This window comes from Tachyglossus aculeatus, chromosome 16, assembly GCF_015852505.1.
Source record: "Tachyglossus aculeatus isolate mTacAcu1 chromosome 16, mTacAcu1.pri, whole genome shotgun sequence".
Taxonomy (NCBI): Eukaryota; Metazoa; Chordata; class Mammalia; order Monotremata; family Tachyglossidae; genus Tachyglossus; species Tachyglossus aculeatus.
The window spans coordinates 20,229,494-20,250,576 of record NC_052081.1 but is presented as its reverse complement, the minus strand read 5'-3'; the positions used below and the strand labels follow the sequence as shown (position 1 = coordinate 20,250,576).

General features: G+C 45.1%; 1 protein-coding gene and 1 non-coding gene across 2 annotated transcripts in view; both read right to left on the bottom strand.

Annotated features, from left to right (window-relative positions):
• The window catches only part of BTBD16 (BTB domain containing 16), a 75,972-nt gene extending 58,497 nt beyond the window's left edge, over positions 1 to 17,475 (bottom strand). Inside the window, exons 1-6 of the mRNA XM_038758313.1 lie at positions 17,412 to 17,475; positions 16,408 to 16,567; positions 11,473 to 11,602; positions 9,323 to 9,405; positions 6,331 to 6,474; positions 904 to 1,023 (exon numbers count right to left, since the gene is read on the bottom strand). Of these exons, the coding sequence (XP_038614241.1) occupies positions 904 to 1,023; positions 6,331 to 6,474; positions 9,323 to 9,405; positions 11,473 to 11,602; positions 16,408 to 16,567; positions 17,412 to 17,414 (640 nt within the window). The 5' untranslated portion in view covers positions 17,415 to 17,475. The remainder of the gene's footprint in view (positions 1 to 903; positions 1,024 to 6,330; positions 6,475 to 9,322; positions 9,406 to 11,472; positions 11,603 to 16,407; positions 16,568 to 17,411) is intronic.
• Positions 17,476 to 18,012: 537 nt separating this feature from the next.
• LOC119938824 lies at positions 18,013 to 18,150 on the bottom strand. The gene has a single exon (XR_005454525.1). It is a non-coding gene; the product is annotated as a small nucleolar RNA SNORA7 (small nucleolar RNA).
• Positions 18,151 to 21,083: the final 2,933 nt, after the last annotated feature.

Here is a 21,083-nt window from a genome sequence, read left to right as displayed (position 1 = left end):
ACAGTACCCTTAAACCTTGGCTTTAAAGACAATACTCTTACATTTTTGACTGCCCCATATTCAGTCTGCTAGGCTTTCTTCTGTGATAATTTCCCAGATCAGTCCCTTCCTCTTCACCCTTTAGGCCATCATTGTCATCCAAGTCACCACCTCCCAGCAGGACATCCACATTTGTCAACCAATCAGTGGAATTTATTGAGTCTCTTCTGAGTGCAGAATCCTGTACTAAACCCTTGGACAAATACAACTAAAGTGAGACACAAGTTGCTTGCCCACAAGGAACATAAAATTAGCCTTCCTCACTAGTCTCCCTGCCTTTAACCTTTCCTCTCTTCATTCTCTCCTGCATATAGCTGCTTGAATCATCTTTTCACAATGGAACACATCATTTCCCTCCTCAAAAACCTCCAATGAACCCCTTCCTTCTCTCATGTAATAAGTCTCTTCAAGTCTTGCTCCAAGACCCTCCATAACCTCTAGCTGTCTTAGATATTCCATCCCTTCTTCTGCTACAGTCCAATTCACACTCTTTACTCCTCCCAAGCTAACCTGGTGACTGTATTTGCTCATTTATTTGAATACTTATGTCTGCTCTTACTAACTTTTGTATATTTGGTAATATGTACCACCTTCGTCTCATTTAATTGAGAAATCCCAAAGGGCAGGAAGCATAACTCTTGAATGTATTGTGTATTCCCACCACGTGGTACAGTGCTCTGCACAAACTAAAATGATCAGTGCAATGTTGTTGCTGTTAAGGATTTTTAAGGCCTTTGAAGTACTGTAAGCATTTTATGATTTGTTTGAATAAGCTCAGTCCTTTGGAATTAAGTCACACAAGCCTTTTGTCTGTAGATAAGTGGTACAGACTATTCCCATAAGAACATGGAAAGTTTACATTACCTATTTTAGTGATAAGTGGGTCATGAATCTCCAGTGAAATTTTTATTTTCCTTGTTTTGCTTTTTTCTTTGTTATCTTCTCTATCTTTCCCAGTAACTGTCCTTGAGAGTTTGGTTCCACCTAAAAAATGAAGTGGATTCATTGGTCAGATTTGGGAGGTTTGAGGTGGGGAGGGTGAGGATTAATTTTTTCCACACTTAAATGTGCTATTTTGACCTTAAACAATTTATGCCCTCATGCACGCTAAGACAGCTTTTCCCTGGAATTGAAATAATTCACCTAGAAACCTCATCAGGAAACTCTGGACACATTTCCAACCATACTGTCATGCCAAAAGGGCTTATTTTTCAGTCATGAATAAGCAAATTCCTTGTCAAAAGTAAGCTAAATTTTCACATCAGTTAAGGTGCCACAATGCCTTTGCCCTCACTGTGACACACACCCTAAAATGTGTTCTCTGAATGGCTCTGTAGTGACTCCCAGCTGCTTTCCAGTTGGAGAGACACCCCTAAAGCATGATTTTCTCCAAGAGAGGTTTCTGGTGCCACCCTGCTACTTAGTCCGCTACCAAGCTGCAGGCCAAACTAAATGTCTACAGAGTTGAAGTACTACCCAAACTTCTCTTTGGCTCTGAGACTTGGGATCCCACACAGGCTCATTGTGTGCAAGGAATGTGTCCATTTATTGTTTTATTGTATTCTCCCAAGTGCTTAGTACAGTGCTCTGCACACAGTAACTGCTCAATAAATACGATGGACTGAATGATTGACCGACAGGCTCCACACTCAACTTCGGATTCAGTTACAGGCCACATCCAATATAAAACCATAAAAAATGAAGTTCTGGAACACAGTCTGCTAGTGTTTATGCTCTGCTCACTGTAATACACGCCAAGAGAATGAGGGACAGCAGGATACCCAAACAGCTAATTGGGCGACCTAAAGGAGGGCAGAGGAAACGTTTTAAGGACACTATCCCAGAGCCTCAATGTTGCATACTAGCTGGAAACTGGAAGTCACTTGCTGAGGATAGACCAGCGTGGCATACTGCTATCCAGAAGGGAGAGGCTCTTTTTGAAAAAAACCTTTGTGAGGATGGAGAGACAAGGTGGTCAAACAGAAAACGGCAAACATGAAACACATCAACACAGTGAGAGAGAGCTTTTTGCCTGGGCAAAATGACTGTGGATCCTGTGTGCATTCACAGATTATTAATTCCTTGAGGGCAAAGGGCTGTGCACACAGTAAGTGATCAGTATAACCTTACTGAAGACACATCTTCTCTCAGAGGCCTTCCCTGACTAAGCCCTCCTTTCCTTTTCTCTAACTCCCTTCTGTGTCACCCTGACATGATCTTTTTTTCATCATCATCATCAGTCGTATTTATTGAGTGCTTACAATGTGCAGAGCACTGTACTAAGTGCTTGGGAAGTACAAATTGGCAACATATAGAGGCAGTCCCTACCCAACAGTGGGCTCACAGTCTAAAAGGGGGAGACAGAGAACAAAACCAAGCATACTAACAAAATAAAATAAATATTTTCACCCCCCTTCCCCCCAACAGGCCTACAGCACTCATGTACATATCCGTAATTTATTTATTTACATTAAGGTAGGTCCCCCCTCTAGACTGCAAGGTCATGTGGGCAGGGAATGTGTCTGCCATACTGCAATATTGTATTCTTCCAAGCGCTTAATACAGCACTCTGCACCCAGTAAGCACTCATTTAATAATGACTGACTGACAAAATGCATTGATTGATCCTAGATGGATTTCACCATCAGTGGTGTCTTTGTTCTCAATGTTCAGGGGAGGGGTACTATGATTCTGCTCTGCACCTGCCATTTTTAATTGGTCTGGACATTGCTAGGTAGGGATGTGGCCACCAAATTTGGAATTTTTGAGGGATCATGCCTGGATGCAAGGCTCATTCCGGCCTACACCCGAGGTAGAAGAGTACATCTTCACCCTGTGAAATTCTGGTGAGCTGCAGATTCATGCCTTTTCAAAGACTGTGGCCCTGGAGCATGTGAGTAGCAGCAAGGCTTAGTGGATAGAGCACAGGCCTGGGAACCAGAAGGACCTGGGTTCTAATCCTTACTCCACCACTTGTCTGCTCTGTGGCCTTGAACAAGTCACTTAGCACATAGTAAGCGCTTAAATACCATAATTATTACATAACTTTGCTGTGCCTCAGTTACCTCATCTGTAAAATGGGGATTGACTGTGATCCCTTTGTGGGACATGGACTGTGTCCAACCTGATGATCCTGTACCTACTCCAGCACTTAGTACAGTTCCTGGCACATAGTAAGCACTTAAGAAGCACCATAAAAATGTGGTCACTTAGCGGTGATGTCACCTGATCTAACACAAAAGGGCACAAATTGAACGTGAGAGTTGGAAAAGTGTCCAATTGGAGTCTGGCCAACTAGGGCCCAGAAGAGAGGACACAGCGCCTCTGAAACCTCTGCTGAGAGCTAGACTTAGAGATCTATGCAAGTGTCATACTGGTACTCTCCCTCTCTCCACTGAAGGGAGAAATGATAACATCACCCCATTACTTTTCTGGGCTCCAGTATTAACCTGGAAAATCAGCAAGAAGAAAGAAGTCTTCCCAAATTACCAAAGCTAACATCAATCAATCAATCAATTAATCCACAAATGATATTTATACAGTACTTACGGTGTGCAGAGCACTGTACTAAGCACTTGGGAGAGTACAGTATAATACTTGGTATACTTGGTAGACACATTCCCTGCCCATAAGGACCTCACTGTCTCCAAAAAGAAGAATGCAACAGACAGGTATGCGACATAAACCTAGGCTGTGGTTCACAATCCTAGAAGGGAGGTTTGGCGTCATATACTTCATTAGGATGTAGAAAGAAAAACCTCTGGTGTCACTGAGGAAGCAAACCTTTAGATCTTCTAGACTGTAAGCCCACTGTTGGGTAGGGACCGTCTCTATATGTTGCCAACTTGTACTTCCCAAGCGCTTAGTACAGTGCTCTGCACACAGTAAGCGCTCAATAAATATGATTGATTGATCAGAGGCATGAACTCTGAAGACCAAGCAACCATTACCCAAAGCCAAATGGAGTTTCACCTACTTGGAAGGTAATTGCATCTTTGTCTGAAGGAAACACCACTGACATTGAACTTCACCTATGATTGCTTGTGTGACTCTATCCTCAGCAACTGACTCACAGTGCAGCACTATCGGAAGCTTCATTTTACTGTGTCCTGAAAACATTTCTCTACTTGCTTTCAATTTCCCAATTTCAGCACTCCATAAAGCAGTTGTTTGGATATCCTGGCTGTCATTCATTCTCCTTACATGTCCCAGTCAGCATAGTTACGTTAAAGTGAGCACAATTTTAGAATTTAATTGTTTGTGAGGAGGCTAATTAGAAGTGAAATGGCCAAAAGGGAAAAGGGAGAGGAGGATTTGATTTATCTTCTTACTGGAAAATGTCTGTACATTGCTGTCTTTGGTTTAGACATGTAAGACCACTGACAAAATTTCCACTCTAGATAATGCACTAATAGTAGATAATAATAATAATAGTGATATTTATTAAGTGCTTACTCTGTGCCATGCTCTCTATTTGGGGTAAAAACAATACACTCAGATTGGACACAGACTGTTAGCTGGCTGTGGGCAGGGAATGTATCTGGTTATTGTTCATTCATTCATTCATCCAATTGTATTTATTGAGCACTTACTGTGTGCAGAACACTGTACTAAGCATTTGGAAAGTACAATTCAGCAGCATGGCTTAGTGGAAAGAGCGTGGGCTTGGGAGTCAGAGGTTCTAATTCCAGCTCCATCACTTGTCAGCTGTGTGACTTTGGGCAAGTCACATAACTTCTCTGTGCCTCAGTTATCTCATCTGTAAAAGCGAGATTAAGACTGTAAGCCCCACCTGGGGCAACCTGATTACTTTGTATCTATCCCAGTGCTTAGAACAGTGCTTGGCACATATTAAGCACTTAAATACCATCATTATTCAATCATATTCATCGAGTGTTTAATGTATGCAGAGCACTGTACTAAGCACTTGGGAAAGTACAATGCAACAATAAACAGACACTTCCCTCAAAATGAGCTTGTAGTCTAGAGTTGGGGAGGCAAACTTCAATACAAATAAATTATAGATATGTACGTAAGTGCTGTGGAGCTGGGAGAACAAAGGGAGCAAGTTAGGGTTACACAGAAGAGAGTAGGAGAAGAAGAGAGAGGCTTAGTCAGGGAAGGCCTCTTGGAGGAGGCCTTTAAATGGGGAGTGGGGGGAAAAGTAATTGTCTGTCAGATTTGAGGAGGGAGGGCATTCCAGGTCAGAGGCAGTACTTGAGCTATGGGTCAACAATGAGATAGGTGAGATCAAGGCAATGTGAGAAGGTTATCATTAGAGGAGCAAAGTGTACAGCCTGGGTTGTAGAAGGAGAGTAATGAGTTGAAGTAGGAGCGGGTAAGGTGGTGGAGTGCTTTAAAGCCAGTGGTGAGGAGTTTTTGTTTGATGTGGAAGTGGATGGGCAATCACTGGAGTTTTTTGAGGAGGACGGTGAAAGTTTCTGTGGAAAAATGATCCAGGCAGCAGAGTGAAGTATGGACTGGAGAGGGGAAAGACAGGAGGATGGGAGATCAGAAAGGAGGCTGCTGCAGTAATCCAGGCAGGATAGGATGAGTGATTGAATTATCATGGTAGCAGTTTGGATGGAGAGGAATGGGTAGATTTTAGCGATGTTCTGAAGGTGGGACTGACAGGATTTAGTGATGGTTTGAATATGTGGGTTAAATGAGAGAGAGGAGTCCCGAATAACACCAAGGTTATGGGCTTGTGAGACAGGAAGGATGGTGTTGCCATCTACAGTGGGAAAGTTGTGGAGGACAGGGTTTAAGTGGGAAGATAAGGAGTTCTATTAAGTTTGAGAGGATGGGAGGACGTATTGTAGTGTACTCCCCCAAGCCCTTAGTACAGTGCTCTACACACAGTAAGTGCTCCATAAATAAGATTGACTGTCTGACTGACTCAGTCCTTGTTTCACATTTTATGAGGCAGGGAGAGCAGGAATTTTATCCCCATATTACAGATGAAGCAAATGAGGCACACAGAAGTGAAGTGACTTGCCCAAGGTCACACACAGGCCCATCCTCCTTTTACTTGGTCACATGGCACTCATACTTAAATGCCAGGGAGCTGATTTCAGAGGAGCCAAGAGCAAAGGCCAGGATCAGCCCACAGCTTACTTCTAGGTGCAAAGTTTGTTGTTTGGAATTTGCCCATCAAAATCCCCAAGGAGAAACTGCCCCTCATCGAGAGTCCCCTGTCGGCCCACCATGTCCCCTTCCTCTCTGGGACTCTCTGTTTCTCCCCTAGTCCTGGCCCTTCTTAGCCACCTCTGAGGCAGGAAGGTGACTTACCCTTCCTGTGTCTGTTCAGGCTTTCCAGATCGTGTGGGTTGGCACGGGCCATGGCCCAGGTGAAAAGCTTGGAAAGTGTTTCGGACTTGCACAGGTAAGCCCGGTGCAATTCCCAGGAGAAGCCGAGGCACTCCAGGATTACATCTGAGGAGACAAAGTAACTGGTAGTCACAAAGCAGCAGTCAGTCAGTCAATCTCACTTATTGAGCACTTACTGTATGCAGAGCACTATACTAAGCAAATGGGAGAGTACAATACAACAATAAAACAAACGCATTCACTGTCCACATATAGCTTAAGGTCTAGTGGTCTAAGGCTTACAGTCTATAGTGACCTGGGCTAAATTCCCAAAGTGGGCTCATCTCTTTCCTCTGCAAGGAGATGACAGATTCATAGGAATTTTGGGGACAAGGGAGAGGAAGTGAGAGGCTAAAGGGTAGAGGAAGTGGACAAAAAGAAGAAGAGACAGAGACAACAGGAGACTAGGATGAGAAGGAATGAAAATAGTGAGGAGAGGGTGTTGGGGAGTGGCAGGGGAAGAAAGAATGAAGGGAAAGCTGTGAAATGGGGTAAGGAAACACTTGTCCTTCCCCTCATGCCTACACCCACTGTTTCAAAAGGAAAAAGACCAACCAGAAGCCCCGTAAAAAATCATCTGTTCCATATTGTCCTGCAATTACCCTCATACCTAACTACAGCTGATGATGATGGACGTTAACACTTGCTTTCTCCTCCGGAGTCAGTGCTTAATGGTGAACTAGATTACCAATGATAACACTGGCTGATGAGTGGCTTCCAAACCCAGGGGAAGCAGTAAGGCTTCCTCAGCCTCAGCTCCATTTCCCAGGAGCCCCAGGGAGATGAGGAGCAAATCGGGGATGGACAGCCACACCTGATCACGTTCCCAAATTCAGTATCTTTCAGCCACCTCCTGCCCCCTTCCTAAAAATACTCAGGCAGCAGGGTCTCTTGTAAATTGGAAATATTTTTCCCACTATTTCTAGTCCCTTAGTTCCACCTTCATCAAGAATTGCTAGTACTGCAGGACCCCGAGTGCCTAGGCTGCTGGAGGTGCCATGTTTTCTGAGGCACAGGATGGGGGGACTGGAAGGAGGAAGAGTGGACTGGGCTGCAGTAGAGAGGTTGGGCAGAGACTCTCTGTATATAATTCATGCCACCTAGATTACTTATTGCTTGGGATTGCCGATAATTATTCTCAAGACTGGCATCCCTAATACCTTCTGCCTCCACAGTCATCACTGGAAGAAAGGGGAATCTGAGAGTTTTGTGGTTATGGAACTGAGGTTCCATGTCTCATTCATTCATTCAATTGTATTTATTGAGCACTTACTGTGTGCACAGAGCATGTACTAAGCACTTGGGAGAGTAAAATACAACAAGGGGGCAAGGTGATTGAGTGCTCTGAAGCCAATGGTGTGGAGTTTTTGTTTGATTTGGAAGTGGATGGGCAACCACTGGAGTTTCTTGAGGAGTGGGGAAACATGTCCTGAGTGATTTTGTAGAAAATTGATCTGGGAAGCAGTTTGAAGTATGAAGTGGGGAGAGACAGAAAGCTGGGAGGTCAGCAAGGAGGCTGATGCAGTAATCCAGGCAGGATAGGATGAGTGATTGCATTAACCTGATAGGAGTTTGGATAGGGAGGAAAGGATGGATTCCAGTGATGTTGTGAAGGTGGGACTGACAGGATTTAGTTAGTCCTAGATTGACTATGTGGGTTGAATGAGAGAGAAGAGTCCAAGATAACATCAAGATTTACCAATAAGCACCACAGCTCAGTATCATTCTTTTTCCTTAAAACTCTCTCCACTGCAAATGATGCACTGCATTGCTCAAATCTACCAATCAGCTTCAGGTTGAAATCGTAGATCTGGTACAATATTCTACAAATCAGTGAGTCTGACCTTCGATAAGGGCCAGAGTAGAGGGGATGGGTCTGGCTTGTCATCAGCAAGGTCAAAAGGAATATGGATAGTTCAGACCAGGCTTTGAGCTCTTGGGCAGTAAACCTGGGAGGTGAGACCCTTAGCGGGCATCACCACAGTGAAGTGGAGAGGGGGAGCATGGGGACAGTCTTCCATCAGTCAGTAGTACTTACTGAGTGCTTACTGGGCTCAGAGTACTGTATTAAGCACTTGGAAGAGTACTAGGGAAGCAGCATGGCCTAGTGGATAGAGTCAGAAGGACCTGAGTTCCAATCCTGGCTCCATCACTTGTCTTCTGTGTGACTCTGGGAAAATCACTTAACTTCTCTGTGCTTCAGTTACCTCATTGGTAAAGTGGGGATAAAGACTGTGAGCCTCATGTGGGACATGGACTGTGTCCTACCTGATTAGCTTGTATTTATCCCAGAGTTTAGTCTAGTGCCTGGCACATAGTAAGAGCTTAACAAATACCATGAAAGAAAAAAAGAAACTGAGTTGCTAGACACGTTCCTTCCTCTCACGGAGCTTGCAGTCCCAAAGGGAAGCTACACCTTAAAATTTCAGTGTGGCTTACTGGAAAGAGCACAGGCTTGGGACAACCTGATTACCTTGTATCTACCCCAGCGCTTAAGTGCTTAGAACAGTGCCCTGTATACAGTAAGCACTCAATAAATACGATTGAATGAAAATAAATTATGGATATGTGCATAAGTGATGTGGGGCTGAAGGAGGAATGACTGTCAAATGCTTACAGGAGCTCTGCTACAGTGCCTCTGCTATTCTGCTAAATACTACTCTACTACAGTACAATGCTCTGCATATAGTATGTGCTCAATAAATATGATTGATGGTGTATAGACAATGCACAAGAGAGAGGGAGTGGGGGAGATGGGGGCTTAGATGGGGAAGGCCTCTTGGACGAGATGGAAATTTTGTGAGGCTTTTAAAGGTGAGGGTTCAAACCTATCTTCCAGGAAAGCAGCACTTTTGCCTTGTCTTGGGGATCCCTCCTCTTCCGGCCCAATGGGGAGGAGAAAAAATGGACTCACCTGGCTCCCTTCCTTGTGTGGCCTTCTGGATGTAAGAGCCCAGAAAATCATTTAGGGCGACAGTTAAGTGCTGACAGGGTGACCTTCAACACAGACAGGCACCAGAAAGGTGGAAGTTAATATAAGCTCATGAGTCCAAAAAACAAATGCACTTCCTTTCAAGACATGCTTTCTGTAAGATCTGTTTGGTGTTTAATTATATAGTCCCATAAGGAACAATATGTATTAATCTTAGAAATTCAGTGGTAACAAATGAAGTTTGATCTAGAAATGTTTAGGAGAAAAGGATGGAAAATCTTTATTCTTGCTTTCTGACTGCAGTCATTTCTGAAGGTTAATTGTGAAGTCTGTGTTCCATCCACAGTCTACATCTCATTCTAAGAGATAGCATATACTTGCTCCCAAAACTCTGTTACTATACCCAGAGAGCGTTATTCATTTCATCATTATCACCTTTCTGGGGAGAGAAAATGCCAGAAAAACGCAAACTCAAAAAGCACCAGAGATCCCAGTTCTGTAGGAACCAAAACAACTCACCCTGAGGCCACCACTATTGTAGCCTCCAACTTTACTAAACACACACTCTGTTCATGGTTCTATCAGACCGTAATGGAACTGAACAGGCCTGGATATATTTCCAACCATCTTGTGAGTATCGCTTCAAACCTTTCCTCTGAATTTCTGCCATCTCTATCTCCTTTCACCTGTTTATTCATAGTTGTGTGTTCATTCATGCTTACTATTCTTGCCCCGTGTGCAAACTCATTGTTGGGAGGATCTAGCTCTTCTCCTGGGAAGCAACAAGTACTAGCAGTTAATAATAATAATAATAATAATAATAATAATAATAATAATAATAATAATGGTATTTGTTAAGTGCTTTCTAATGGCAAAGCACTGTTCTAAGCACTGGGGAGGTTACAAGGTGATCAGGTTGTCCCATGGGGGACTCACAGTTTTCATCCCTATTTTACAGATGAGGTAACTGAGGCACAGAGAAGTTAAGTGACTTGCCCAAAGTCATACAGCTGACAGTTGGTGGAACTGGGATTTGAACCCATGACCTCTGACTCCAAAGCCCGTGCTTTTTCCACTGAGCCACGCTGCCACTGGCTTGGGAATAAGAGGAGTTGGGTTCTAATTCTGGCTCTGTCACTTGCCTGCTGTGGAACTTTAGGCAAGTCATTTAATTTCTCTGTGCCTCAGTTTCTTCATCTCCCAAGATAAAGCACTGACTGGGCTCACTGGCTAGCTGAGAGAAGGCCCTTCTTGGGGAATTGGACTTGTCTCATGGGAGCATACCCAGAGGGGTGATTTGAGGGGGTCTTGGAGCAGTGTAGCCAGCAAGGACATACCCTGACACAGGACTCCCTTTGAAGGATAATGATGGGAAGGGGCCTTCTTCTCCAGGACTTTAGGCTGAGGAGCAAAGCCAATGGTCTCTCCCCTGGCAGCTTTTTGGGGAAGGTGAGTTACCAGAGCAGGCCTGTTCCCCTGACTCCTCTGCCCCAGGGCTAGATCTGGAGCTCAGCAGAGGTCCTCAAGGAAAACTAGGACATCCTCTCCCAGGGGACTTTGTTCCTTTCTAACCTATGCCCTCCTCACTGTCCTGACCCTGGCCCACCCCCGGCCTCAAATGAAAAATTGGCACGTAAGAGCCTGACCCAAATCGGAGTGGTCAGGATAAGAAACAGAAGGAAGCCTCTCTCTCCTACAAATCCCAAGCCCTGTCAACTCCTACCCTCCTGGGGATCCGGGGCAGATCCCAAATGCCAGCAGGCAGAACCCTGCAGGGAGCAGTGAGGCCTGAAGCAGCAGGTTGCCCTTCCAGCCAGGAAGACAGACTTTCATCAGCAGCAGTCACACTAATACTTTAGAGTCCCGCTGGCTGACTGAACATTGATGAGCCCCAGCACTGAGACCTACTAGCCCTTGCAGACTAACGTCAGGAATCTTGGGAGTGCCGGTGGGCTTGCCCCATACATATTAATTCAGTGGCTTATTTGCTCTTCTGCTGTGCAGCAAGCATCAGATGCTGGGTGCTAATTTCCTGTTTGTTGCAAGGGTTTTTCAGCTCCAAGGAGCTAGTGCTGTTGCTACTGGGAGGATGTTCTGTTCAGGGTCCCTGACAAAGCTGAAGTTTTCGTTACTTGGGCTCAGTGGCGAGTTCTTTGCTGGTCTTCATCTCTGGCAGGGGTGGCAGGGAGGTGCTTGGTAATGGGGCTTCAGGGCTTAGTTCCTGAGACTCCAGGTCCTCACTGAGGGGCATCGGCGTTTCATCTGGAAGGAAGGAATGGAGCTTTTATCACGGTACTGGGGAGAGGGTGGGCCCAAGAATCCTGCTACAGGGTGGTTTCCTTCATTTAGTGACTCATGTTTACATATCATGGTATTCAATAAGCCCTTAATGCATGCTCAGCACAATGCTAAATCCTGGGGTTGGTAGAAGATGAACAACTGATCAAACAGTCCCATTCCACTCAGAACTCCCAGTGGGAGATGGCAAAGGGATGTTATCCCCACTGTTCAGCTCACAAAACTGGAGCATAGAGAGGACAGTGGCGAGGTGTAATTTCCAACCTAGATCTCTTGATTCCCAATCCCATGCTCTTTCTGCCAGGTTTTCTTTGAATGCAAAGGAAGCAGCATAGCATAGTGGATGGAGCATGGGCCTGGAGTCAGGAGGTCATGGGTTCTAATCCCAGCTCTGCCATTTGCCTGCTTTGTGACTTAGGGGAAGTCATTTCACTTCTCTTCTCTTCTCGATCTACACTCTCTCCCTTGGTGACCTCATTCGCTCCCACGGCTTCAACTATCATCTCTACGCTGATGACACCCAGATCTATATCTCTGCCCCTGCTCTCTCCCCCTCCCTCCAGGCTCGCATCTCCTGCCTTCAGGACATCTCCATCTGGATGTCTGCCCGCCACCTAAAACTCAACATGTCCAAGACTGAACTCCTTGTCTTCCCTCCCAAACCCTGCCCTCTCCCTGACTTTCCCATCACTGTTGATGGCACTACCATCCTTCCCGTCTCACAAGCCCGCAACCTTGCTGTCATCCTCGACTCCGCTCTCTCATTCAACCCTCACATCTAAGCCGTCACCAAAACCTGCCGGTCTCAGCTCCACAACATTGCCAAGATCCGCCCTTTCCTTTCCATCCAAACCGTTACCCTGCTTGTTTAAGCTCTCATCCTATCCCGTCTGGACTACTGCATCAGCCTTCTCTCTGATCTCCCATCCTCGTGTCTCTCCCCACTTCAATCCATACTTCATGCTGCTGCCCGGATTGTCTTTGTCCAGAAACGCTCTGGGCATGTTACTCCCCTCCTCAAAAATCTCCAGTGGCTACCAATCAATCTGCGCATCAGGCAGAAACTCCTCACCCTGGGCTTCAAGGCTCTCCATCACCTCGCCCCCTCCTACCTCACCCCTCTTCTCGCCTTCTACAGCCCAGTCCGCACCCTCCGCTCCTCCACCGCTGATCTCCTCACCATACCTCGCTCTCGCCTGTCCCGCCATCGACCCCAGACCCACGTCATCCCCCGGGCCTGGAATGCCCTCCCTCTGCCCATCCGCCAAGCTAGCTCTCTTCCTCCCTTCAAGGCCCTGCTGAGAGCTCACCTCCTCCAGGAGCCCTTCCCAGACTGAGCCCCCTCCTTCCTCTCCCCCTCGTCCCCCTCTCCATCCCCCCATCTTACCTCCTTCCTTTCCCCACAGCACCTGTATATATGTTTGTACATATTTATTACTCTATTTATTTATTTTACTTGTACATATCTATTCTATTTATTTTATTTTGTTAATATGTTTGGTTTTGTTCTCTGTCTCCCCCTTCTAGACTGTGAGCCCACTGTTGGGTAGGGACTGTCTCTATATGCTGCCAACCTGTACTTCCCAAGCACTTAGTACAGTGCTCTGCACACAGTAAGCGCTCAATAATTCTCTTGGCCTCAGTTATCTCATCTATAAAATGAGGATTGAGACTGTGAGCCCCTTGTGGGGCAGGGACTGTGTCCAACTCTATTTGCCTGTAGCCACCCCAGAGTTTAATACAGTGCCTGGCGCATAGTCAATGCTTAACAAATACCACAATTATTATTATTATAAAGGTTATGACATTAACTAGGTCCCAAGGGCTGGAGTAGGCACAAGATAATAATAATAATAATAATAATAATAATAATAATGATGGCACTGGGGAAGCAGCGTGGTTTAGTGGAAAGAGCACGGGCTTTGGAGTCAGAGGTCATCGGTTCAAATCCCGGCTCTGCCACTTAGCTGTGTGACTTTGGGCAGGTCACTTAACTTCTTTGTGCCTCAGTTCCCTCATCTGTAAAATGGGGATTAAGACTGTGAGCCCCACATGGGACAACCCGATCACCTTGTAAACTCCCAAGCACTTAAAACAGTGCTCTGCACATAGTAAGTGCTTAATAAATACCATTATTATTATTATTACTTACTATGTGCAAAACACTGTTCTAAGCTCTGGGGAGGATACAAGGTGATCAGGTTGTCCCAGGTGGGGCTCACAGTCTCAATCCCCATTTTCCAGATGAGGTAACTGAGGCACAGAGAAGTTAGGTGACTTGCCCAAAATCACACAGCTGACAAGTGGTGGAGCCAGGATTAGAACCCATGAGCTCTGACTCCCAAGGCTGGGCTCTTTCCACTGAGCCATGCTGCTTCCCAAGATAATGACACTGGACACTCTTCCTGTATCATATGGGGATCACAGTCTAATTGGAAAGGAGAACAACCACTTAAACCCCATTTTACGGATGAGGATGCAGAGGCACAGAAAAGTTAAATGACCTGCCCAAGGTCACACACAGCAGGCAAGTTAAAGGCCAGGACAGAACCCAGGTCCTCCAACTTCCAGGCCCTGCTCCTTCCACTAGCCCACACTGCTTCTCATGTGGCTGAATACCGAATCAACCCAAAAATGATACTCTCAGACTGACCTGCCCTGCTACATCTGGAGATCATCATCATCAATCGTATTTATTGAGCACTTACTGTGTGCAGAGCACTGTACTAAGCGCTTGGGAAGTACAAGTTGGCAACATATAGAGACAGTCCCTACCCAACAGTGGGCTCACAGTCTAGAAGGGGGAGACAGAGAACAAAACCAAACATATTAACAAAATAAAATAAATAGAATAGATATGTACAGGTAAGATAAATAAATAAATAAATAGAGTAATAAATATGTACAAACATATATACATATATACACTGGAGATGCTTCTAGACTGTGAGCCCACTGTTGGGTAGGGACTGTCTCTATGTGTTGCCAATTTGTACTTCCCAAGCGCTTAGTACAGTGCTCTGCACATAGTAAGCGCTCAATAAATACGATTGATTGATTGATTGATGCCCAGTGAAACCCAGAACCAGAGAGATCAAGACAGCAGCTCTTCCCTTGCCCATCCAGGGTGAGAGGAAATGTCTACACCTCTCCGAGATCCACAAGATTGATCCCAATAGGATTGGATAGTGCCTAGAAGTCCCAGCTGTGTCCATGCTGAGTTCCCTCCAGATGAGGCAACACCAATCAATCAATCAATTGTATTTATTGAGAGCTTACAGCATGCAGAGCACTGAACTAAGTGCTTGGGAGAGTGCAATAAAACACTCTAAGTTAGGAGACATGTCTCCTACTCACAATGAATTTACTGTCCAGAGGATTAGTACCAATGCTTCATAGCCTGATTTTAACGGCAGAGGTTGGGGTGGGGTGTTTCTCTGAACCAGGCTGCTTTGCAGAAACAGCTTTTCAGATGTAATCTGGGTATTTGTCTCAGATCTGACACACAGTAAGCACTCAATAAATACAAATGAATGAATGAATCTGACAGGGGGGTCACCTTCACCCCGAGGACCTCTGTAATGGGCTTGGCCAGTGTAGACCCAATTGATGTTGGACTCAAATCTTGCTTTGACCTGCATCTGAATCTTTTCTGGAAACCTGTTGTCAGTAACAGTGAGTCCCATGTGGGGCTCACAGCCTATTCTGTTGTATTGTACTCTCCCACATACTTAGAATAGTGCTCTGCACATAGTATGTGCTCAGTAAATACCATTAATTGATAAGTGAGAGGGATAACATGATAAAATGAATCTCCATTTTACAGATGAAGAAACCCAGGCCCAGAGAAGTTAAGTGACCTCTCTCAGGTCACAAAGCAGGCAAGTGACAGGGCCAGAATCCAGGTCCTCTGACTCTCAGGCTGGTGCTCTTTCCATTGGGTTACACAAATGTTAGGTGCTTCCCACCCCAGCACTGCCTTCCCACACTTCTGCCAATTCAGTGGTATCAGAAAAGTACAGATCCAGGCAACCTAAGTGGGAGTAAGAAGTGGCCAGTATTCCCAAATCACCTGATGATGTATTCTCATCCCATCACAGTCTAGTCCCAACCAAAAAAAAGAAGAAGTATTTGTCAAGCTCTTACTACGTGCCAAGCATTTTACTAGGTGCTGGGGCAGATGCAAGATAATCAGGTTGGACACAGTCCCTGTCCCACATGGGGCTCACAGTCTTAATCCTCATTTTACAGATGAGGTAACTGAGGCACAGAGAAGTGAAGTAACTTACCCAAGGTCATAGAGCAGACAAATGGTGAACCAACATCCCCTGGGGGGTACCAGCCGTCCATGCTGGATTGTGGGAAGGCAATATAGATCTTTATTTGCCTAACAAGTAAAGATTTTTGACCAGACTGTGAAGTTGGGCAGGGAACATGCTTACCATCCATTATACTGCTTTCTCCAAAGCTCCTACTCTAGTGCTTGGTACAAAGTAAGCACTCAAAAAATACCACTGATTGATCGATTAATTGAACATGTCTCCCAACTCTGTTATACTGTACTCTCCCAAGGGCTTAGTACAGTGCTCTGCACACAGTATGGGCTCAGTACATGCAATTATTTGACTGACTACCAATAGGCACGGTGGGATTTGAGTTTCCCAAACTAGTGATAGACGTACGCTGTCAAGAGGCATGCACTGGGGCATGAGCATTGGTTTTGTTGTAAAGAGTCATTTGAGGAAGATATGTTTCATCCTTCTTTCTACCTGTCAGAATATTCTTTAGCGACTCATTAAGGAAAACTTGTGTTGACTTGTAGTCCTGGGCAAGTCCCAACAGATCACCAGGAAATATTTCTGAAAAGTTCCAGCGATTGGTGAGTCCAATTTGCTTGCGCTGAAAACGCCGATGGCATACTGTTGGACACTTAAAGAACAGATGGAGAAATCTCATTTAGTCACAATTGGAGAAGTTGGAATTTTCTATTTGGAAGCACACAGTAAGCATTCAATAAATATCACTGATTAATTGACTGACCTTCATTGTACCTCTTCTTATGTTGTCTCTTGTGACAAGCTCCCTCCTCCTCTCTATCAAGTCTCCTCCCTTCTTTTTAATCCACAACCAAAAGCTTTCCTAAATACACCCCACCCAACCTCCACCCTGGCCAGCAATAGTCAGTGACTCACTTTTACTCCTCAGTGGCTTCTTGGAATTATTATATCCTTGTGCGATCGTACTGATGGTAACCTTGTTGTTTTATTTCTACCGTTAAGAGTAACCTGTGTATCTTCACACTATTATTTACCTCTTTAGTCTCCTACAATATATGCTTCTAACTCATCAATGAAATACTCAACTGATTGATTAACTCACTTTCTGAGAACAAATGCAAGCAGTGACAGAGGCACATGTGTTCTTGTGGTTTTGGTTGCAACTGAGTATCACTGTTGGCTTTATCTACACTGATCCAGTTGGTGGTATATTTTATCCTCCTTCCTTTCTGGATGCACAGACCAGTGAAGGAGACCTGTCGTGCCTACAGTTATAGCAAATTACCTAAAGTGGTTTCACGATAGTGTGGAACCGCCACAATCATGCATTTTTTTTTTTGCAAAATTATCTCCTTGAGTTTTCTAATGAAGAAAGGGCAACCCTAAATGAAGAGACACTTCATTTAGGCCTGTGGATCACGAGTCTATTGTCCACTTGTTTTTGAACTCTTCCATCATAAATTCTGATTTACGCCCAGTTAAATCAATCAACTTACCATAGTCAGCACTTTCTCATATGGTGAAAGTCCGCCCAGTGCTATGTAAGAGGCAGAGGACAAATATCTGAAAGGTGAAAGGGAGAAAGTCCGTTTGAATACATGAAAGTATTTCATTAGGTCTTCTTTATCCTCAGTCTTCCACCCGAATCCTTCTCAGTACAATAGTTTCCAATTACATGGACATTTTGTCGAATTAACAGATATTCTTAGCAAACTCAGCATAGATACCCATGGAATTGTGTTCCCTTCTCCAACATACTGTTCCTGATCATCCAACAGTCCTGTCTGTGTTGGCCTGACCCACAAAATCACCCTTCTGCTCTCTAGTCAGACTTGCCACCCGTAAGCAAGTTCAGCCGGTACCTTACAGCATGTCCTGTCTTAAGTTGTCAGGTCATCTCCGACCTATAGTGACGCCGTGGACACCTCTCTCCCAGATTGCCCCACCTCCATCTGCAATCGTTCCGGTAGTGTATCCATAGAGTTTTCTTGGTCAAAGTATGGAAGTGGTTTACCATTGCCTCCTTCTGCGCGGTAGGCTTGAGTCTCCTCCCTCGACTCTCTCCCGTGTCTCTGCTGCCTAGCCAGGGGAGTTTTGACTTGTAGCAGATCGCCTTCTACTTGCTAGCCACTGCCCAAGCTAGGAATGGAATGGGTAGCCCTCTGCTTGATTCTCCCTCCCTTAGTCGAAACTGGTAGAGTACTGGAAACTCTCCAGGTGTGACCCTGAGAGGGGACCTTACAGCAGGCCCAGTGAATTCTCTGGATGCCGGGCCATTGGGCTGAGCTTGCAGACTTGCAAATTTGGGGAGTTGGGCTCCCTCCTCCTCTCTACCAAGTCTCCTCCCCTCTTTTCCTGATTACCTGTCAACCTGATTACCTTGTAACTACTCCAGCGCTTTGACAGTACTTGGCACATAGTACGCGCTTAACACATACCATTATTATTATTATTATTGCTTGGTTTTGGCTTGAGTTTCCCATGGAAAATCCAAGGCATAGTTAAATAACGCTCCCAAAACTATTTAATTAAATTTAAATTAAAGATGGGAATATCCCCCAATATGTCCCTGTGGGTTGGGCTAGAGATAGAATTTGGTGCTTAACTGGTAAGAATAGGGGCTTGGGAGTCAGAGGACCTGGGTTCTTATCCTAGCTTTGCCAATTCAATTCTAGAATCACACACGTACTTTTAAGCCTGACTGAACACCAGAGGTTCCTAATGGAGAGAGCAAGGGCCCAAGAGTCAGGAAACCTGGGTTCTAATCCCTGCTCCGCCACTTGCCTTCTCTGTGACCTGAGAAAGGTCACTTAAATTCTCTGCCCTTCAGTTTTTTTAATCTGTAAAATGGGGGTTAAACACCTGTTCTCCCTCCCTCTTGGATGGGGAGCCCCACGAGGGACAGGAACTGTGTCCATTCTGCTCATCCAGTATCTACCCCAGACCCACAGAGTAACCATTTAAAAGTTGCTCATCGTGGGCAGGGAACGTGTTCATTCAATCAACCGCATTTATTGAGCACTTAGTATGTGTGGAGCACTGTACTAAGTGCTTGGAAAGTACAATTCGGCAACCAGTCGACCAACTTCACTGAATTGAACTCTCCCACATAGTACAGTGTGCATGTAGTAAGCACGCAATAACTACCATTGAGGTTGATGATGATGATGCCCCAATTACTAGTATTATTATCAATTATTGTTATCTTCAGGACCCAGACATTTCCTTCCACATAAGAATAATAATAATAGTGATGGTATTTGTTAAGCACTTACTATGTGCCAAGCACTGTTCTAAGCGCTGAGATAGATGCAAGGTTATCAGCTTGTCCCCCTTGGGGCTCACAGTCTTGAGCCCCATTTTACAGATGAAGTAACTGAGGCTCAGAGAAGTGAAGTGACTTGCCCAAGGTCACACAGCTGACAAGTGGCGGAGTCGGGATTAGAACCCACAAACTCTGACTCCCAAGCCCGGGCTCTTTCCACTAAGTCCCGCTGCTTCCATTGGTAGGGAAAAAGCAGTTCGCATTGAGATGGGGTTGGGGACAGGAGGGTGAAACTTCCTATCAGTTTTTTCCTCACCACTTGCTCCAATGTCGCTCAACTGAAGTACTAACTAGAACAATTCTTCGCAACATCTCCTAACTCTGTCCTTCCCTCTCCACCCAAACTGTCACCATGCTGTTCCAAGCACATATTTCCCGCCTTGACTTCTGCATCAGCTTCTCGCTGACCTCCTTGCCCTCCCTCTTCCATGTCCTTCTCCATTCCTTACTTCATTCTGCTGCTCTGATCATTTTTCTGAAAAACGGTTCAGTCTGTATCTTCCCCCTCCTTACAAATCTCTAATGGATGTCCACCCACCTCCACATCAAAGAGAAACATCTTGCTACCATCTTTAAAGTAGCATGAAGCAGCATGGCTCAGTGGAAAGAGCCCGGGCTTTGGAGTAAGAAGTCATGGGTTCAAACCCCGGCTCCGCCAATTGTCAGCTGTGTGACTTTGGGCAAGTCACTTAACTTCTATGGGCCTCAGTTACCTCATCTGTAAAATGGGGATTAAGACTGTGAGCCCCCCGTGGGACAACCTGATCACGTTGTAACCTCCCCAGAACTTAGAACAGTGCTTTGCACATAGTAAGTGCTTAATAAATGCTATCATAATTATTATTTAAAGCCCTCAACCACCTCTTCCCCTCCTACCTTACCTTGCTGATTCATTCAATCGTATTTATTGAGTGCTTACTGTGTGCAGAGCACTGTACTAAACACTTGGGAAGTACAATTCATCTACTATGGTTCCATGGTAGGGAGGCGTAACCCTCTACTACAGTCCTATCTGCCAATGTCACTCAGTTAAGGCAAACTTACTCTATATACCTCAATTTTGTCTCTCTCACTGCTGAATCGGCATGCATGTCTTCCCTCTGGCCTGGAAATCCCTTCCGCTTCATATCCAGCAGACCATCATTCTCCTCTGCTTCAAAACTTTCCTAAAATCATGTCTCTTTCAAGGGGCTTTTTCTAAGTCTTCATTTCCCCTCCCTGCTTTTTCCTATATGTTGCCTATGCATATGGTATTTGTTAAGTGCTTACTATGTGCCAAGCACTGTTCTAAGCAGTGAGGTAGATACGGGGTAATCGGGTTGTCCCACGAGGGGCTTACACTTTAAAGCCCTATTTTACAGATGAGTTCAGGTAAATTTAAGATCATTAGGTCCCACATGGGGCTCACAGTTTAAGTAGGAGGGAGAACAGGCATTGAATCCCCATTTTGCAAGTGAGGGAACTGAGGCACAGAGAAGGTAAGTGATTTGCTCAAGGTCGCACAGCAGACAAGTGGCGGAGGTGGGATTCATAGAAGGATTTCCCCCTTCTAGACTGTGAGCCCACTGTTGGGTAGGGACCATCTCTATATGTTGCCAACTTGTACTTCCCAAGTGCTTAGTACAGTGCTATGCACACAGTAAGCGCTCAATAAATACGATTGAATGAATATCATCTGACTCCCAAACCCGTGCTCTTTCCATTAAGTCACACTGCTTCTCTACGCACTTGATATTCAACCCACCCTCAGCCCCACAGCAGTTATGTACATCAATCAATCCATGATATTTATTGAGGGCTTACTGTGGGCAGAACACTTTATTAAGCACTTGGAAGAGTACGA